The 19,214-nt window shown below is 43.2% G+C and overlaps 1 protein-coding gene across 1 annotated transcript in view; it reads left to right on the top strand.

Moving 5' to 3' along the window:
• Positions 1 to 19,214, top strand: part of LOC135227037 (ER membrane protein complex subunit 8-like) — a 112,497-nt gene that overhangs the window by 6,864 nt on the left and 86,419 nt on the right. Inside the window, exon 2 of the mRNA XM_064266827.1 lies at positions 745 to 821. Within this exon, the coding sequence (XP_064122897.1) occupies positions 745 to 821 (77 nt within the window). The remainder of the gene's footprint in view (positions 1 to 744; positions 822 to 19,214) is intronic.

Here is a 19,214-nt window from a genome sequence, read left to right on the forward strand (position 1 = left end):
CTGGCCGACCACTGCGTGTGTCGGAAGTTTTTAAAATTCTGTCGGACTTCAGAAAATACAGCTATATATATATCTGCCAGGTAAGTATGAACAAACTTTATTGTATCATAACAATATCATTTTATGTACCAATGCCACCCTTGGGACAGTTTTGTTTGAATGTGTGGTAATATTTAAAAAATGAGTAATATTACACATAATTTATTTACTCTGACAGTACCATCCCCATGACTCACTGAGGGTTCTTGTATAAAAGTTACTGTACTTTTTTAGATTTGTTAAACTTATTGCATTGGCTAGTCCTTAGCTCACTCACTGTCAGTCACACATTTACTGTTTTAAATTTTTGTCCATAGAGTTATAGTTGTGTGAAAATGATTTTAGGCCAATTGGCAGAATATTTTTTTTTTAAGCTGGGATATGATTAATTAAAATCTGATTATGATAAGTTCTCCAGTATTCAGAATTTTTTTTTTTTTTTTTTTGGTAAAAGTAGGGAAAATGGTTAATTGAATTCATATTATGATAAGTTCTGCAGTGTTCAGAATATTTTTTTTGTAAAGCATGGAAATGATTAATGGAAATCAGATTATGTTCAGATTACTATGTTGTTGTCAATAAGAACAGTCATAAAATTTCATATTTGGTGTTACAAGAGCTCTCCATTTCAATAGTTCCAAGAAAGTTCCAAGTAAGTAAGGAATGTTATGGGGCAAGATAATGATTTTTCCTCTCCTTTTGTAGATTGAACAACGCTTCAGATCTCAAGGATTGGTGATTGCTGGGTATTATCAAGCAAATGAATACATTAGAGATAATGTGTAAGTATGTTTATGTAATTTTTTAACCTGTTCATAGGAAACAAAGTGTGTACTACTGTGTTTTATGATTTATGATTAGTTGTAGGGATAAACAGAGTTTATTAACAAGTCCCTTAATTACTGAAGAAAGTAAGTAGAGAGAGAGAGAGAGAGAGAGAGAGAGAGAGAGAGAGAGAGAGAGAGAGAGAGAGAGAGAGAGATTATGCAGTTACAACAAATAAAGTGAGCAGACCTCTTGTCAAATTTGAATGCATGAGAACCTTGAGCTAAATCATTTGTGATTGAGCATAATTTGTTTAGTAATGAGAAAATTTGGAAGTAAATAAGAAAACTTTTAATCAACAAAATAAAAGTTATGCATGAAATGTAGAGAGCATTTAACAGTAGTAAATAGCACATGGCAGTCATTATGAAAAAAAACTTTGAGCAACTAACCAAGATCAAACAGCTTGGGCATTAAGTCTCGCGCTTTATCTCCAAAGGACGGGTGTTACTCAAGAGTTACACCTCAGTACAGCATCACAAAGTGGAGTGAAGGAGCAGGCAATCTGAACTTTGTCTCTTGTGGTTGAGACAAGTTAGTATTTGAAACTTAAAAAAAACTTGTGCTTGTGTATTAACAAAAACTTACTGCATGATTTATAGGAATTTGTAAGGTGAACGTATGTCATTCTATTTAGAAATCTTGCCTTAATAACAAAAGAAGTGAAGAACAATACTTGCTTAAATACTCATAAGATTAGAACTGCATTGTGGCAGCAGTAATTAACGTTTCTTTTTAGTTGAGTAACCACTGATATCAGAAGTTAATCATCATTATACAAAATAAAGACAGACGACAGTGGTGTCATCTTGACAAAAATGTTAGTGATGATTATGATAATGCTGTTTGATATTAATAATTTTTAGGAAGCTAAAAAAATGTTTATTTATCTATAGAAAGAAGAAAATAGGTTGTTTTAGCATCATTTTCAAAGGCCAAAACTCAGCTGTTCACATCCATCTTTTAGTACTATTTCCTTTTAACTCGTAATAATAATTAATCTTGACCTTAGTAATTTAATCCTTAATAGACTTGTATACCCTCATATGAGTAGCAATAACAAGTTTTGGGTGGTGGATGGATTCACTCATGGTGAGTATCAGTAATACGCTACATTGATTCGGAGGAATTGTGGATGAAAGAGGTTCCATTACTTTTATTGCCCATATATTCACTAATGGCAACTTTGAGATTGGTTCAGATTGTGATTGTAGGCATTTCAGGAGCTAGTTGTGATCTTGACTTCAAGGGAGCATGTTGTGTTTATCTTTCTCCCATGACATCTTTTTATTTATTTGCTCATAAATATACCCAGGAGTTGCTGTTGATTTTAGTTCTTATCTTTTATGATAGTATGTCAGTTATAATTGTTATTTTGCAAATAAATATTAGAAAAAACATGTATAATCCAAAAAATGTTACTGCAAATTCGATCTCAGTAAATTTACATAAATATTTTACAACAAATATACGTACTCGGAATTTGTTACTGATTTTACTTCTTATCTGTTTTGATATTGTGTGAGCTGTGATTATAATTTTATGTATTATAAAGAACAGAACATGTATAACTGGTAAAATTTATGATTGTCTTGTAAAAGAGGCCCCACAAGGAGTTGTAAATAGTCTTTGTTCTTATACGATATACAAACCCTCGGTCCTTTACAGAGGGAATTACTTTCAGTGTAGGCTGGAATTACAACCGTTAAATTCGTGAACAAGGTGGTTAGGTAGTAACTACCGTCTGGTAGGCGGGTAGGCCCACCTGTCCGGATGTAAACACTCCACTTTGCTTTCGGCCATCTTTCGATGAAGACGTATGTTTGTGAGCTCTTGTTGACTAGCTGATAATACAATTTTCTATGTGGGATCTTTAATTTATTATTTTGAATAAATATGTATAAACTCTGTTTGATATTAATAACTATTTGACTTTAATGATTAATATGGAAATCCACTTTTTGTGATAGCTTTGATAGTCACCTTTCTACTTTGTGTTAAGGGTCGGCAGCAAAGGTGTGCCAACATCTTTATTAGTAGTACATATTTTTGTCCTTTAACAGTAGGACGAGACATGTATTCATCCAAAATTTACGCTTATGCTTTAGAAATTACCGAGGGGAACTTCGGAGGTTTGTCCTTTGTTTTTTCTGGTAATTCCTCTTCTTTGTCCTTTTACTAGCTGTCGTTTAAAGATAGAAGAGGGGGTTTGTGGTGTTGAGGAAGGATGTTATGGCAAAACTGGAGACTATGTCTCCATGGCTTTTTCTGTCTTTTGGATGGATTTCAATTCACAGTCCCCCTTGGGTTCTTCTGTTTTGGGAGCCTTGAGTGTATGTTCTGTTGAATAAATACTCTCATTCCAGTCTTCTAGCATTTAGGACTTGGTTTTATGTCTGTTCTTCCTCAATTTCCACAGAAGTTGAGGAGGGGCCCCACCCCGATGATCGTTTGACGAAATTTGGGGGTCTCGCCGAGTGCTTAAATTCTTTGGAATTTCTAACACTCTCCGAGCGTTTTGGTCTTCTACGATCTGCAAACACTCAGGCGAAACAAGAATTCCTTATACATAATTGTTACTACAATACCCGGGAATCTCGCTGAATGCTCGAATTCCTTGGAATTTCTGGCATTCTCAGAGTGTTATGGTTTTCTGTAATTTTCAAACACTCAGGCGAAACAGACATACCCGGTAATTGTTGTTATGAAAATCAGGAGTCTCATTAAGCCATTAAATTCCTTGAAATTTCTAGCATTTGCAGAGTGATTTGGTTGTCTGAGATTTCCAAACACTTGGGCAACGGGCATTCCCGATGAATATTACAATAATTGGGAGTCTCACCGAGCGCCTAGATCCCTTAGTTTCACTGGCGCTTGCCGAGTGCTCGGCTTCATCATATTGCTGAGTACCAGAGCGAGACAAGTCTTGCCCGATTATTGTCTTACAAGAGTCTGGTTTTTCTCACTGAGCGTGGGAATTCTTATGAATTCTAACGCTCGCTGAGTACTCACTATTTCACTATTACAAGTGCTTGGATGGCGAGACGAGCCTTTACCAGTACAGATGAGTCTGCTCCTCAGTCTGGTTTGGAGTTGTGTAGAGCTCGGAACTGCATGTAACACCTTCTGGGTGAATGGTCAAATACTGTCCTCGTGTATTGGACCTTAGGGTCCGAACACATAAGACAGGAGACACAGAATCCCTCTTATTCTTCTTCTCGGAGCTTCGGCCTTGAAGGAGAATGGTTAATTGGGAAGAAGTGATAGTTCTTCGTTGACGATTACCACTCATAATTATGTAGTGGTGATCTGCTCAGCTCGCTCGGATCGGCTTGACCAGACAGCTCTGCCGATCTGAGTGCTCGGCTCTAACGAACTCTCTGCTCTTGACTGGTGCGGTTGCTTGCCATGACATAGCACCCTCCCTTCCTGTGTTGCAGCGAGTTTTCACAGTGTCATCGTCTTTCGTCTTCGTTATCTGATGCCTCCTAACCGCCCTTTTCAAAGGGCTCTACGTCCTAAAACGAGGAAGTATTCTCCGCTCCTTAAGAAGTCTCACTTCGAGACTTCTAATTACTAGTATCGTATGATAAAATACAAACATAATGAGTATGCATCTTTTCCATGGATCTTTTAAAAAGTTATGCTTTACTTCACTGCATCCAATAATATTGTATGTATTTTCATATTACTATTGTTGTTTTATAAATAAAATACAAAAATAGCAATCAGTGTTTTGGTTTGGAAATCAGCTGAGGACAATTGCAAGGTAAGTTTATTTAGCTGTATTGAAGTCAAATCAGAGCAATTTTATTGCTTCTAGTTAGCGTAAATGAATCTCAAGATACTCTATTGATATGGGGCAAGGTTATTTTAAGTTATACAGTGTTTTCAAGTCAAAATATCACTTGTATTCATATTGTTGTGAAGGAAATTTAGTTATTTTTTTAATTAGTAGATGGCGCTGAGGGCATGTCATTGAGTCAAAAAGATCAACAGGTTGCGTTCGATATTTTGACTTGATTTCATCAGAATACTAATCGGTGTGAGCATAGTAAAATGTGTTCTTTCATGCCAAGTAGTTTTGATTAAAACACATTTCTCTCAAATTTTGTTTATGGTCGAGTTTGATGGTGCTATACCAAAGTTTCCATGTTGCTGATGCACGATAATAGTCGTTAGCAGATGAACATTCTTTCCTCAGCTTCAGTTACAACTAGCTGCTTAAATTTAGCAGTATATGTCCTTGCCGATCTTTTTTCCATAGAGAATAAGCATATAGTAATGTACGATGGTTTGAATGCAAGCAAGCTGCTGCAGTTCTCGGATTCCGTTGTTCATAGCAAATCAGCTGTTTCTGGCTGTATGCATTTACACAACAAATATAACATTACTGACGATACTTTTAGCGTTCTCTTTTATTCTTTTTATCTTAACTAGAAGATAGGATAGATAAAGAAATGGAGGAAAAGGGCTTAGCTTAACTAGAAAATGGGATAGATAAACAGGAGGAAAAGAGGTTAGCCTATTGTAATTTTCTCTCAAAAATTGAACTCGCATGTAACATGAGATACATGTTCAAATCATTGTTTTATGGTGAAAATTTGGGGGTTGCATGATATGCGAGATCATGTTACACGAGTATATACGGTAGTGGTATTGTTTACCAACAGCACCACAGCTTTTGCATTATCATTGAACAAGAGTGTTTTCTTCCCTCCCATTTCGGTTGAAATGCAGATGCTTGAGTGTATCTTTTTGTGCTGGATGTTTCTTATAGCTGAATGCATTCCTGGATGGAACTCTGCCAGGCAACTCAGTTATAAACAAATCGAGCGAGTGGTATAGGCTCTGTCTCAGCACTGCTTGCTCTCCGAGATTCTTTTTGGTTTGGTATTGTTTTCACCTCTGTTGAGGATCAACTACCAATTCGAAGCTCTCTCCCCGGCAATCACAGACTTGGGTCTCGGGTTGGATCAGAATTCTCACATAATGCCCATCTCTCCTGCGCCACATTTAACGTTGCGAGAATTTTCAGACAGAGATATATCTCATTAGACTCGTTATCATCTTTCTGTTTACCCCATGGTATAACAGAAGTCTGTAGCCAAGTCCTCTGTTCCATTGCACCTGCCCCATTGGCCGCTGCAATGACTCTGAATGATTTTCTTCAGACAATTTGAGTGTTGTCTTCTAATATAATTTCTTATTTGTAAGGTGTTCAATGATTCTTTGTTCACCCTGAATTGTAAATGAATAATGGAAGACTTCACCTGTTCCCCGCCCAACTAGCTCTGCTTCCAAATTAAATAGAAACTTCCTCCCTGATCCAACCCACAAGAAGCAGTTCTTCAGGCAGTACAATCCCTGTGTTTTCATTACTGAAAGACTCCGCTTTCATTGCAAACTCTGACTTTCTCGCTGAGGAGCAATGAAATAGCGGAATAACTTTTATAGTCCTCTGTAAAAACACAGGGATTAAAGCAGTCTTCACTGGTTAGTGTCATCAGCGGGACTTTTTCTGTGATCAGAATCTTGAGATTTTACTTCACTCGATTCAACTGTGAAGATGTAGGTCCGTCCACATTCACCTTAGTCGTTCACTAGTAATATAGTACAGGCAGTCCCCAGGTTACGACGGGGGTTCCGTTCTTGAGACGTGTCATAAGCCGAAAATCGTCGTAAGCCGGAACATCGTCAAAAATCCTTAGAAAACCTTACTTTTAATGCTTTGGGTGCATTGAAACTATGTAAACTGCATTCTAATTGCATTTTTCATCAAAAAAACCTTCAAATATTGATTATTTTGCATTTTTGGTGTCATATTTCATTTGCCAGATCAGCATTGTAGGCGTCGTAACCCTGGAAATAATGTCTGATGAATATAACTGAGAAGCGCCTTAACCTCGGAACGTCGTAAGCCGAACCCGTCGTAACCCGGGGACTGCCTGTATTGTTTCTCCGTGGTTGAGATTCAACTACTGATGAGAAACTTTGTCTTGCCATCACAGGGACCTTGGTCTATAGAAGGCAATTGACTATTGTCTAATGTGCTCATGCCTCACGAGAATCATCATCTCGTCTCTCAACATCGTTGGTGAACAAGATAGACAATCTGTATGATTTTTCTCAGCATAATCCTTCAATAGCAGGTGTCATGTGACTACGTCTTGGATGCATGACAGCACAAAACTGCGCAATCAGTCAGCATTTGTTTGACAAGTCCGAGTCCTTTCATGATCTGTGCTTTGTGGACTTTGTATCGGTTTGATCTAGATCAGTCCATTACTTTTGTCTTATTGGCATATTGCTGTACCCATGAAGGATCAACACCTTCATTGAGTGTCGATGCCTTTGTCCACTGCAGACTGCTAATGCAGAAGTGTCCAGTGACACATCTTTCTCTGAGTCTTAAGAGATCTTGGAGACTTCTTTGCAGTTGGATAGTCTAGTGGATGGGTACATTTCATCTCTATGAAGAATATGTCGGACCAGAAGATAGATAAGGTCTCTTTGCGACCATATTTATATCTTTCTTCCTTCAGGTCTGCCCACAGGTCCTTGAAACCTCTTTTCCTTGGACTGGTGGTAGATGCTTGCAGGTTGTGTTTGCTTACTGGCTCCTTCAAGAGGACAAGCTGCATCTTGCGTATGTGGCGGTTCTAGAGGTAGAAGGATGCGAGAGTGACTGGCCTCTCCACCTTCCCCTCCCCTTCCTTCAGGTTGATGATAGAACTCGAACTTACATTGGCTGGTCGGGTGATTGATGCGGTAAGCTTGCACATCAAGCTTCCTTTTTATTTTCCTTATCAGAATCATAGAAGCAATCATTCTCCTTCCTTCCTCTAGCAAGGGGAGGAAGGAGGGAGACTGGCAATAATGCACTCTTCCTAGAACTTTGCATTAATGCCCCCGAATCTAAATATTCTTCCCAGCCCTTTTCGGATGAGTTACGATTCCTCACTCATTTTGGAAAGGCCCAGAAGTGTGATTTTTGATTATGCAGCTCCTATACTCTGATCAAGGTGTTAGAGACAGGACACTCATCCTTGCTCTTATGACTAGGTGGAATAGCCCAGGTGTGCAGTACTCCAGTCAGTTTGAGATGCTCACTAACATTCCTCCCACCAATCAGCGAGTCTTCCTTATGTAAAGGACCGAGGGTTTGTATATTGTGTTGGAACAAATCCCAATTTTTGAAAGTAAATCGTATTTTTCCTAACTATACAAACCTGAGGCCCTTTACATTAATACCCACCTCATGCCACCCCTCAATCTGAACCTGGGCCGAATGGCAAAGTGGAGTTGTTTTACAGTCGGGCAGGCGGGCCTACCCGCCGTACCAAATGGTAGTTACTACCTAACCACCTTGTTCAAGAATTAATGAGCGTAATTCCAGCCTAGGCTGAAAGTAATTCCTTATGTAAAGGACTTCAGGTTTGTATAGTTAGGAAAAATACAATTTACTTTCAAAAATTTTGATTTTTTGTTAAACAGTCTAGAAATGGGTCTATATAATGCAGTGCAGGTGAGATATGAGATATGATTGAGGGGTAGCATGAGGTGGGCATTAATGTAAAGGAGCTCATTTTTGTATGGTTAGGAAAAATATAATTTACTTTCAAAAATTGTGATTTTTCAACTTCTTGTGGAGGGTAGGGAGAATTTTTTAGAATTTTTGCGTGGGGTGCTGTATGTTTTTTTAGGCCGCTCTTAAGGGTTTAAAAATATAAGTCTGTAAGGTTTTTCCAAATGCATTTTTGTTTTTGAATGAGGCTTATAGGCCCAAAGAAAAGGGCAACAAAACCTTTCAGAAAAAGTCTTGGTAATGCAAGTTATAAAGATATTCTGAGGTGATAGCACCCACATTATGTATCCTAATCTTTTGAAGGAGAATTTAATGTCTTAAGAAGTTACATACATATTTTGTAACTAGAGTTCAGAGTTTAGGTCCACTTTGTTTACTTACCCCTCTTACGCCGATGGACGTATTTTACGTTGACATATTTTGTTTTTCTCCGGTGTGCCGACTGGATGTATTTTACGTTGACATATTTTGTTTCCCGTGTGCCGACTGGACGTATTTTACGTCGACTTACAAAAGTTTTTTTTAAAATTCGCGGAAAAATACTTATAGGCCTACCAGCCTAAAACTTTTGAATCACGCGCCTTGGGGGATGCTGGAGTTCACGGATCAAGGTGTTGTTTTGTTTACAATCGTTACGAAGGCGCGGAAGCGCGAATTTCTTTCTTGCCGCACTAAAAAGTATCGGTGCACATCTCGGAAATTATTTCGTCACTTTGAACAATAATATTTGTACCATTGTAAATTAGCCGTTACATGAACTATTATATATGAAAATGTGCGCATTTTTATGTAAAATACAACAATAAAATACTCATGATTGTAGCTTTTATCAGTTTGAGATATTTTTATATAACGATAATTGCCAAAATTTCAACCTTCAGTCAACTTTGACTCTACCGAAATATTCGAAAAACACAATTGTAAGCTAAAACGCTTATATTCTAGTAATATTCAATCATTTACCTTAATTTTGTAACTAATTGGAAGTCTCTAGCACAATATTTCGATTTATGGTGAATTTATGAAAAAACTTTTTCCTTACGTCCGCACGGTAACTCTTCCGAAAAAAATCATTCATGCGATTGTGGTAATGTTTGCACCATTTGTTCCGACACGGCATACAAACCTTCGGTCCTTTTACAATAGGAAGGTACTAGCGGCAGCTGGATAGGTCGTAAGCTTTCGAACAAGGGTTCGGTAGTTAACTGCTTGTCCGACAGGGGCGGCGTTCGCGACTGGGAGGTAAACAAATCACTTTTGCTTTCGGCCTCCACAGCGAGTGGCGTGTGTGTTCGACGCTCTCTGCCCGCTTTCTCGTCGTTTTGCTTTCATGAGTATTTGGTTGTGTTTGTGTGTGAATCATTTGTAAGTACAATCATTTCCTCTCTTATTTCATCATTTGTGAATTGATCAATAATGGAATCTCCACGCCTCGCTACCACCCCGGAGATTATGCCCGGGTACCGAAGGGCGTAAATGCGGAAAGTCCGCTCATTCCCGGAAATTGATCCACATATTTTGTGCGCTCGGTGTCGGGGGCGCGAATGCACCCGAGCCGAGCCCTGTGAAGTATGTTCTAATGGTCGGAGGCGCAGTGGAGGCCTTGTACGAAGGCAGGAAGAAGCGAAGGCCTGCAAAGGAGTCGTCGGAAAGCTCTCCACCCGCGACTCCTTTGGTTACGGACACTTCGTCTTCTTTCCTGCCGCCCGCTCAGCTCCCACGTTTGGCGCCTTCCCCTTCGGGGGGGGTTTCTAGGTCCTTCTCCTCACCCGACCTGTCGAGTGTGGAGGAGGGCGCTGGATACCCCGATGTCGAGTTGTACTCTGGTCCTCTATCCGTTCGTCTTCGCGCGAGCGGGTAGAAGGATCCTGCTAATCACCCAGACTTTTTGCTTCCTCAGGTGCGGTTGCCGCGAAGGACGACCTCGGACAGGTGTGGGCATCGAAGGGTCTGCAGGGCGTGCCGCCCAGTGTCCCAGGGGCTGGGGCTGCTAAACTACCATCTCGCTGGCTCTGTGGCGGTCCACGCATGCTACGGTTACGACCCCACCACCACGACCCTTTCAACGCCTGGCTATGCTTCACCTCCTCACCTGGTGTACACCCCGCACGCGGTCTCTGTCACACCCACTACATCGGTGCCAGGGGCCAGTCCGCCGTACCACGGGGGAGTGTGATGCCGCCGCCTGGGTTTTGCCGTGCCGCGACCGGACTTTCGTGTGCCCGAAGAGAGCTCGCCCCTGGACCTCCCACCAGTACCTAGGATGTCTGTGCCGCTGGTCCGTCCACCTGGACCGCCTGTACAGCCTGCCGTACCTGCCGTACCTGCCCAGCCGCTGTTTCACGGACGTGACGTTTACCGACCACTGCTGCCGTTCCTGTACCTGCTCCTGCCCGTCTCCACTGCTGTTCCTGTGATGCCTGCACCTGCTGACGTTGTTCCTGTTCCTGGCACCGCTGCTCCCGATGCTGATCTGTTCGGACAGGTGCGTCCGGGCCCTGTTGCTTCGGCAACAGCAGCCCCGGCTACCGCTCTGGATGACAGATCTGACATCGGTCCTGAGGAGGTTGACGAAGAAGAAGAAGAAGAAGAGGAGGAAGGTGTCGTCGTCGTCTTCATCGTCTTCTCGTCGTCGTCGTCGTCTGCCGCCTCCTTCTTCCCCTACTTCTTCTAAGGCTCCCCCGCCTAAGAAGAAGAAGGTCGCCTCCCCCCCCCCCCCTAAGAAGTTCTCCTTCGGGAACTTCTAAGGGCCCGTCTCGCTCTGGTGAGACGGGGGGTTCTTCCGCTGGTCACGACCCTGCTCCTTCGGGGGCAGGACCCGTCTCTTCTTCCGCAAGGAAGAAGACTACGGGGACCAGAGGAGTGCCGGCTAACACCGGCACTTTCCTCACCTGCTGTTAGTGGTTTCATACAATAAACTTACCTGTCAGATATATACATAGCTAAGACTCCGTCGTCCCCGACAGAAATTCAAATTTCGCGGCACACGCTGCAGGTAGGTCAGGTGATCTACCGTCCTGCCCTGGGTGGCAGGATTAGGAACCATTCCTGTTTTCTATCATATTTTTTCTGTCGCTTGGAATGTAAACAACGTTTGCAGTTCCTCCTGACTTGATTTTTGGATTTCATCGCCATCGATCTTCTGGGCTATCTTTTGCAGGGAAGTACTGGATCTTTGGTTCGGCATAACGCATATTCATTTGTTTTGATAACTTTGGCTTCGAAAATTTCGAAGAATTGTTTACGTGTAACTAACCGAACTTTTCGGTAGACAATCACATAGTTTGCAAGAAGGAAAATTTTAATTTTATGCACTCAACTTACCTGTCAGATATATACTTAGCTATAGACTCCGTCCGTCCCGTACCGATAGAAATTCGTTTCGCGGCACACTCTACAGGTAGGTCAGGTGATCTACCGCCGCCCCGCCGCTGGTGGCGGGGGAATAGGAAGCATTCCCGTTTTCTAAGACAGATTTTCTCTATCGCCGTGACAGCAACATTGTTGTTGTACTCCTGATTTGATTTTCGTATTTTTCATCGCTATTGACTCTCTAAGCCGGTTATTTTGGTGACGTATTGGATCTTTTGGTTTGGCATACTCTTTCGTGACTGTTTTTTGGACTTGGTTTTGGATATTTCTCATGATGTCGGATTCTAGCTTTACGGTTAGAAGACCGTGTGTAAATGAGGGATGCATGGTGAGGGATAACCCGAAAGCTTCGGTAGACCCTCACACAGTTTGTGAAGGGGTGTAGAAGGAATGAATGTTCAATTTCTAACACCTGTGATGAATGTGTAAATATGAATGAGGAAGAATGGAAGAATTTAAATTCATATTTAAGGAAATTAGATATGGATGGATAGGGCTAGGAAGGCTTCCTCCAGAAGCGTAAGTAGGTCTCGCTCTAACGAGCCTATTAAATTAAACACCTAACCCTAAACCTCTATCTTCTTCCTCTAGTACTAAGACTGCAAATCCGGCAACGGAAATTGCAGATCTTAAAGCTGCGCTACAAAGGATGGAACGTCAAATGCTACGTTGAAAGGTAAGCACAGTGATAGTGAATTAAGTGTCCCTAGTGCAGTGGAGGGTGCGTCTGATCGGCTCTGTCTTCGCTCCCAGGCCTAGACCTCTTCCAAGCTCACAGGCCCAGAGGAGAAGGAATGTCGAAAGCCTTACGGAGGTTACGGAGAATCCCCACCGATCAGGCGTCCCCTCGGCAGATTCTGTGACGACCCGAACTGCCAAGGATCGCTATCGAAAAAGCATCCTAAAGAAGTGTTTTTCTTCGTCAGATTCTTCACCGAATGTAAGGGGATGGATGTTCTGATGAACTGTCAACGCCCCTTAAAGAGAAGTTGGAAGGCTCCTACTTTGGATTCAAGCCCTGAGCTTTTCTTTCTCCGATCTATCACCTTGTGAGAAGAAGAGAAGGAGATTGGTTCCTAAACGGAAATCGGAGTTTCCTTCCGCTTCGAGACATGCCTCACCTGAATCAGGGAAGGAAAAAGAGAGTGCGGCTGCAAAAATTATCCTAAATGTGCAGGAGCAACTTTCAGCCTTAGTAGGAGTTTTTACTAAGGAAACTCCCAGGAGAAAGGACTCTTTTCTTCCTATAAAGAAGACGAAGGGAAAGAAAGAAGAAACGGAAGTTTTCGGCTTATACTCGGAGGAGTATGAAGAATGCGCCACGCCAACCTGGCGCAATGCGCCAGATGCGCCAGATGAGTTTGAGACTCCATACGAGTCAGAAGAGCCAGAAGCGCCATATGCGCCAGAAGAGCCAGCCTGGCGAAATGCGCCAGAAGCGCCAGAGGCGCCAGATGCGCCAGAAGCGCCACCCTGCCGAAATGCGCCATATGCGCCAGAAGAGCCAGCCTGGCGAAATGCGCCAGAAGCGCCAGATGCGCCAGAAGCGCCACCATGCCGAAATGCGCCAGAAGCGCCAGCTTGGCGCAAGGAATCACGAGCGCCAACCCGGCGCAATGAGCCACAAGTGGCAAATAAGAGACGGAATTCTTCCAAAAGACAATTAAGCCAAGAGGATTTGTTTAGCTTTCGGAAGGATAAACCTTTACCTGACAAGGACTCTAGTTGTCGCACAAGCGGCCGTATTCCTTGTCAGGACATAGGTGGTTCCGGAGAAAGTGATAGGAGAGGACGTCCTTCGTCTGACAGGAGAGAAAGGTGTCGCACAAGCGGCCATCGCTCTTGCCAGGAGAAGATACGTTCGTTTTGCAGGATCAACCTATCTCTCCGTAGGGACGCAAGTTATCGCACAGGCGGTCCGTCGTCGTTCTTGCGAGAGTGGGGTGGATGTTGCAAGAGGCCAGTCTCCTACTGGAAATAAACAATCCTCTTCGGAATTGGATTTGGAAGAGATTTCGGACTCTGAAGATCACTCGGCTCCGGGTTTGTCAGATTACAAGACGCTGGCAGCCCTCTTACTTCAAGAGTTTGGGGACTCTTTAAGCCCTACTGCTCCTCCTCCTTCCTCCAAGGTCCTTGTTTACAAGCACGAGGTCTCGAAACAATCATCTTTTATTAAAATGAAGCCAACCATTTCCATGAACAAGCTCTCCGATTCGTAGGAAATTGGTTGGAATCCAAGGAGAAGGCGGGGAAGACAGTCTTTACCTGCCCTCCTTCCAGACTATCAGGAAGAAGGGAATTTGGTACGAGACGGGCAAACCACGGGGTCTAACTCTCCCGTCCACTGCCGAAGCAGATTTTTCGAATCTGGTAGATTCGTCTAGGAGACAAGCCTTGTCATCAGCAAAGATCACATGGGGGACTTCTGAGATGGACCATCTCCTCAAGGGATTTGTTTAATGTCTTAGAAGTTTTTAACTTCTTAGACTGGTCCCTTGGGGTGTTGGCCAAAAAGACACAAGAGGAGGAATCTCTTAGTCCAGAAGTCCTTCATAGTGTTCTTTCCTGTATGGACAAGGCGGTTCAGGATGGATCAGGAGAGGTGGCCTCTCTGTTTGGAACTGGTATTCTGAAGAAGAGAGTCTTGTTTAGCTCTTTTCTGACGAAAGCAGTTACTCCTACTCAGAGGTCATCTCTTCTGTATGCTCCTCTGTCGGACCAATTGTTTCCTTCAAATCTTGTAAAAGATATTTCTCATTCTTTGACAGAAAAGGCCACACAAGATCTCTTGGCCCAATCTGCAAAGAAATCGAGGACTTTGGTCCTATTAAGAGAGAGACTCGGGCCCCGCAACAGCCCTTTCGAGGAAGTACCTCGGCCAGACCCTCTTTTAAGAAGAGAGGAGTGCAGAAGAGAGGTAGGCCTTCCTTCAGACCTATCAAGAGAGCTAAATGAGACAACAGTCCTTCAAGCACCGGTAGGAGCCAGACTTCGGAAATTTTCCGAAGAATGGGCTCGGAGACAGGCAGAAATTTGGTCCCTTTCCGTGGTAACAAAGGGATATATGATCCCCTTTCGAGACATACCTCCCTTGACTACGAACCCGAGGGAAGAAACTGTCAGCCCAATACAGGGACCCTGCCAAGAAAGAAGCATTATTGCAACTGGTAGAACAGATGTTGCAAAAGGAGGCCATCGAAGTGGTTCGGGATCCGCATTCCCGAGGATTCTACAACCCGTCTTTTTCTGGTTCCGAAATCCTCGGGAGGGTGGAGACCGGTCCTGGATGTGAGCGCATTGAACCGATTTGTGGAGAACACAAAGTTCTCTATGGAAACATCAAAATCGGTTCTTGCGGCTCTTCGTCCAGGAGATTGGATGGTCCTCCTTAGATCTACAAGATGCATACTTTCATGTCCCCCTGCATCCATCATCGAAGAAATATCTCCGATTCATGATGCAGGGGAAAGTATACCAATTCAGAGCCCTATGCTTCGGCCTTTCAACGGCCCCTCAAGTGTTCACGAGGCTAATGAGGAACGTTGCGAGATGGCTACATCTAGAGGGGATAAATATATCCCTTTATCTGGACGATTGGCTAATAAGAGCAAAATCGAAATTCAGTGCTTGAAGGACTTGGAGAGACTTTGAACTTGACAAAATCTCTGGGACTGCTCGTGAACCTCGAGAAATCACTATTGATCCCCAGACAGGACATAGTCTATCTGGGGATACAAGATGGATTCTCGGGGTTTTTCGGGCGTTTCCATCTCAAGACAGAATTACTCGAGGCTTAGAAAAGATCTCGAACTTCTTAGGGAAAGAACGGACCTCGGCGAGGGGGAATGGCTCAGTTTGCTGGGCACCCTTTCCTCGTTAGAGCAGTTCATTTCCCTGGGAAGATTAAATCTCAGACCTCTGCAATTTTATCTAAAGAGGATGTGGAGTCAAAAGACAGGAGACTTGTCAGACGTTTTTCCCATCCAACAGGGGATAAAATCAGACCTAAAGTGGTGGTTAACCCCATTAACAAGGAACGAAGGGGTGTCCCTCTTGATTCGGAACCCTCACCGAGTGTTGTTTTTCCGATGCCTCGGAAACAGGTTGGGGAGCAACACTGGGTCCAAAGGAAGTAGCAGGTGTTTGGACCAGACAAACAAACTACTCTGCACATCAATGCGAGGAGCTCCTGGCAATTCATCTAGCCCTGGAATACTTCGAAGCGGAAGTCAGAGAGGCGGTAGTTCAAGTCAATTCCGACAACACCACAGCTCTGGCTTACATCCGGAATCAAGGGGGCACTCACTCTCGCTGCTGAACAAATAGCGAGAGCTCTATTAACCTGGACAGAGGAACGGGGCATTATTCTGCGTACAAGGTTTGTCCAAGGAGTAAAAAACCTAAGGGCAGACAGATTGAGCAGAAAGAACCAGGTTCTCCCCGACAGAGTGGATGCTCCACTCAGAAGTCTGCAGACAAATATGGTCATCTCTGGGGAGACCCCAGATCGACCTGTTTTGCCACGTTCCTCTCCAGGAAAATAGACAACTTCTGCTCGCTAGAAGAAGATCCCAGAGCCACAGCGATCGATGCCTTCCTCATGGATTGGTCAGGCATAGATGCCATACGCCTTTCCCCCATTCAAAGTGCTGGGGGAGTAGTGAGAAAATTTGTGGCATCGGAAGGAATGAGAATGACTCTAATTGCTCCCTTTTGGCCTTCCCGAATCTGGTTCACAGAGGTACTGGAATGGACGGTGGACTTCCCCAGATCTCTACCAAGACGGACAGATCTGCTCAGACAACCCCACTTCGAGAGGTTCCACAAAAACATCCAAGTCTCCCTCCCTGACTGCCTTTCGACTATCGAAAGACTGGTCAGAGCGAGAGGCTTTTCAAAGAAAGTGGCAACTTCAATTGCTAGAGCCCGCAGAGCCTCTACCCTGCGGGTCTACCAATCGAAGTGGGAAGTTTTCCGTAGATGGTGTAGGTCGAAGAAGCTGTCCTCTTCCAATACCTCTGTAACCGAAATCGCGGATTTTCTCCTCTTCTTAAGAGAAGAATCCAAATTGGCCGTATCAACTATCAAGGGATATAGGAGCATGCTCTCAGCTGTTTTTAGAAACAGAGGGCTGAATCTCGAGAATAATAAGGATCTTCATGATCTCATCAGGTCTTTCGAGACTAAGAAATTGAGATCATCGATTCCCCCGAGTTGGAACCTGGACGTTGTCCTAAAGTTCTTGATGTCGGACAGGTTCGAACCTATAGATAAAATCTCATTCAGAGATCTTACTAGCAAATGCATATTCCTGTTGGCTCTAGCAACTGCTAAGAGGATCAGTGAATTGCATGCTTTGGACTCTGGGTGGGGGGGGTGGGATTTAGAAAAGACTCGGCTGTCATTTCTTTCCAGGATCTTTTCCTAGCGAAGAAATGAGAACCCTTCTAAACCTTGGCCTAGAAGTTTCGAAGTCAAGGGACTCTCTTCCCTGGTAGGAAGAGAGTTGGATCGGTCCCTTTGCCCAGTCAGGACCTTAAAATTTTATTTAGAAAAGAAGACACAGCTTCAGGGATGTCGACAAGGTCTTTGGTGTTCGGTAAGAAACCCCAATAGACCGATGTCAAAGAACGCACTGGCATTCTTTGTCAGAAATGTAATTACCGAAGCTCATAGGAATTGCCAAGAGAACTCTTTAAAGCTGCTGAGAGTGAAAGCTCACGAAGTACGGGCTGTGGCAACTTCCCTTTCTTTTACGAAGAATATGTCCATGAGAAACATTTTAGCAGCAACTTACTGGAGGTGCAATTCAGTATTTGCATCCCATTATTTAAAGGATGTTAGAATAACATACGATAAATGTTTCTCTCTTGGACCTTATGTATCAGCGGATACTATGCTGGGAAATGGAGCAGACGCTGATCCTTAAATTTGTTTTTTAATATTTTTAATAATTAGTTTTAATATTGTTTTTGAGTTGTGGGTTGCTTGAAAGGATGTTCGGGGATGACTCCTTTCAATCGTAGTACTAACCCCAATAAGGATCAGGTGATCGGGATTAGTGTCGTGCTCTATGATCATGCCAATAGGCAAGGTGTTTTGTCATGTAAGTGGATAGGAACCCCCATTGACAAAGATCCTAAGGTTTCTGAAGCGTAAGTGGGTAAGACCCCTGTAACAGACCATCAAGAACTCTTAGCATGAGGTCACTACCTCGCTGAGGCTCTTGAAGCGATACGGGCTCCTAGGCAGTAGCCATGAAGTCTTTCGCTAACACAGGTAGGAATCAAGGTTTTTAATTTTATTACCTACAACATATGTTGTTTCCTGTCTATTTCAGTAGATTAGCTGTCTCTTACCCTCCGCCAAGGTGCCAATCAGCTAAGTATATATCTGACAGGTAAGTTGAGTGCATAAAATGTTATTGTCATGATACAATAAAGTTTTATGCATACTTACCTGGCAGATATATACGGTGATATGGCCCGACCTCCCTCAGGAGACAGGTGGAAGAGAAAATCTGTCTTAGAAAAAACAAAACGGGAATGATTCCTATTCCCGCCACCAGCGGCGGGGCGGTAGATCACCTGACCTACCTGTAGAGTGTGCCGCGAAATTCGAATTTCTATCGGGGACGACGGAGTCTATAGCTAAGTATATATCTGCCAGGTAAGTATGCATAAAACTTTATTGTATCATGACAATAACATATTTATTCATAATAACGTGTAGTAAATGTTAGAATTGATTGAGCTAACTTCCTTCTTGACGATGTAAGGAAAGAATAGTTACGCTTCCTTTAGAAGTTTATATAGCTCTCGTACTAACGAGCAGTTAGAGCATTAACATTACTAGTAGTGTGGGATCCTCATATCCTTCTTACTTTCACAGAATCTTCAAATTCATATTGCAATTTGAAGACAAAGGAAGGTAGCTCTAAATACGAGCTATTGAAAGGTAAGAAGTGATTTTACTGTTAGTGCAGTGGAGGGTGCGTTCTGTTCGGCTCTGTTTCGCTCCCAGGCCTAGACCTCTTCCAAGCTCACATACCCAGAGGGAGAAAGAAAGTCGAAAGCCTTACGGAGGTTATGGAGAATCCCCACCGATCAGGCGTCCCCTCGGCAGGATCTGTAGATCGTCCCAGACTGCCAAGTTCGCCATTGGAAAGGCGTCCTAATTAGTAGAGGGTGCGTTCGATCGGCTCTGTCTCGCTCTCAGGCCTAGACCTCTTCCAAACTCCAACAAGCCCAGAGAGAAGGAAAGTCGAAGCCTTACGGAGGTTATGGAGAATCCCCACCGATCGGGCGTTCCCTCGGCGGGATCTGTAAAACGTCCCAGACTGCCAGGGATAGCCATTGCAAAGGCAGCTTTAAAAAGTGCGTCTGTT

Source organism: Macrobrachium nipponense, chromosome 15 (genome assembly GCF_015104395.2).
Source record: "Macrobrachium nipponense isolate FS-2020 chromosome 15, ASM1510439v2, whole genome shotgun sequence".
Taxonomy (NCBI): Eukaryota; Metazoa; Arthropoda; class Malacostraca; order Decapoda; family Palaemonidae; genus Macrobrachium; species Macrobrachium nipponense.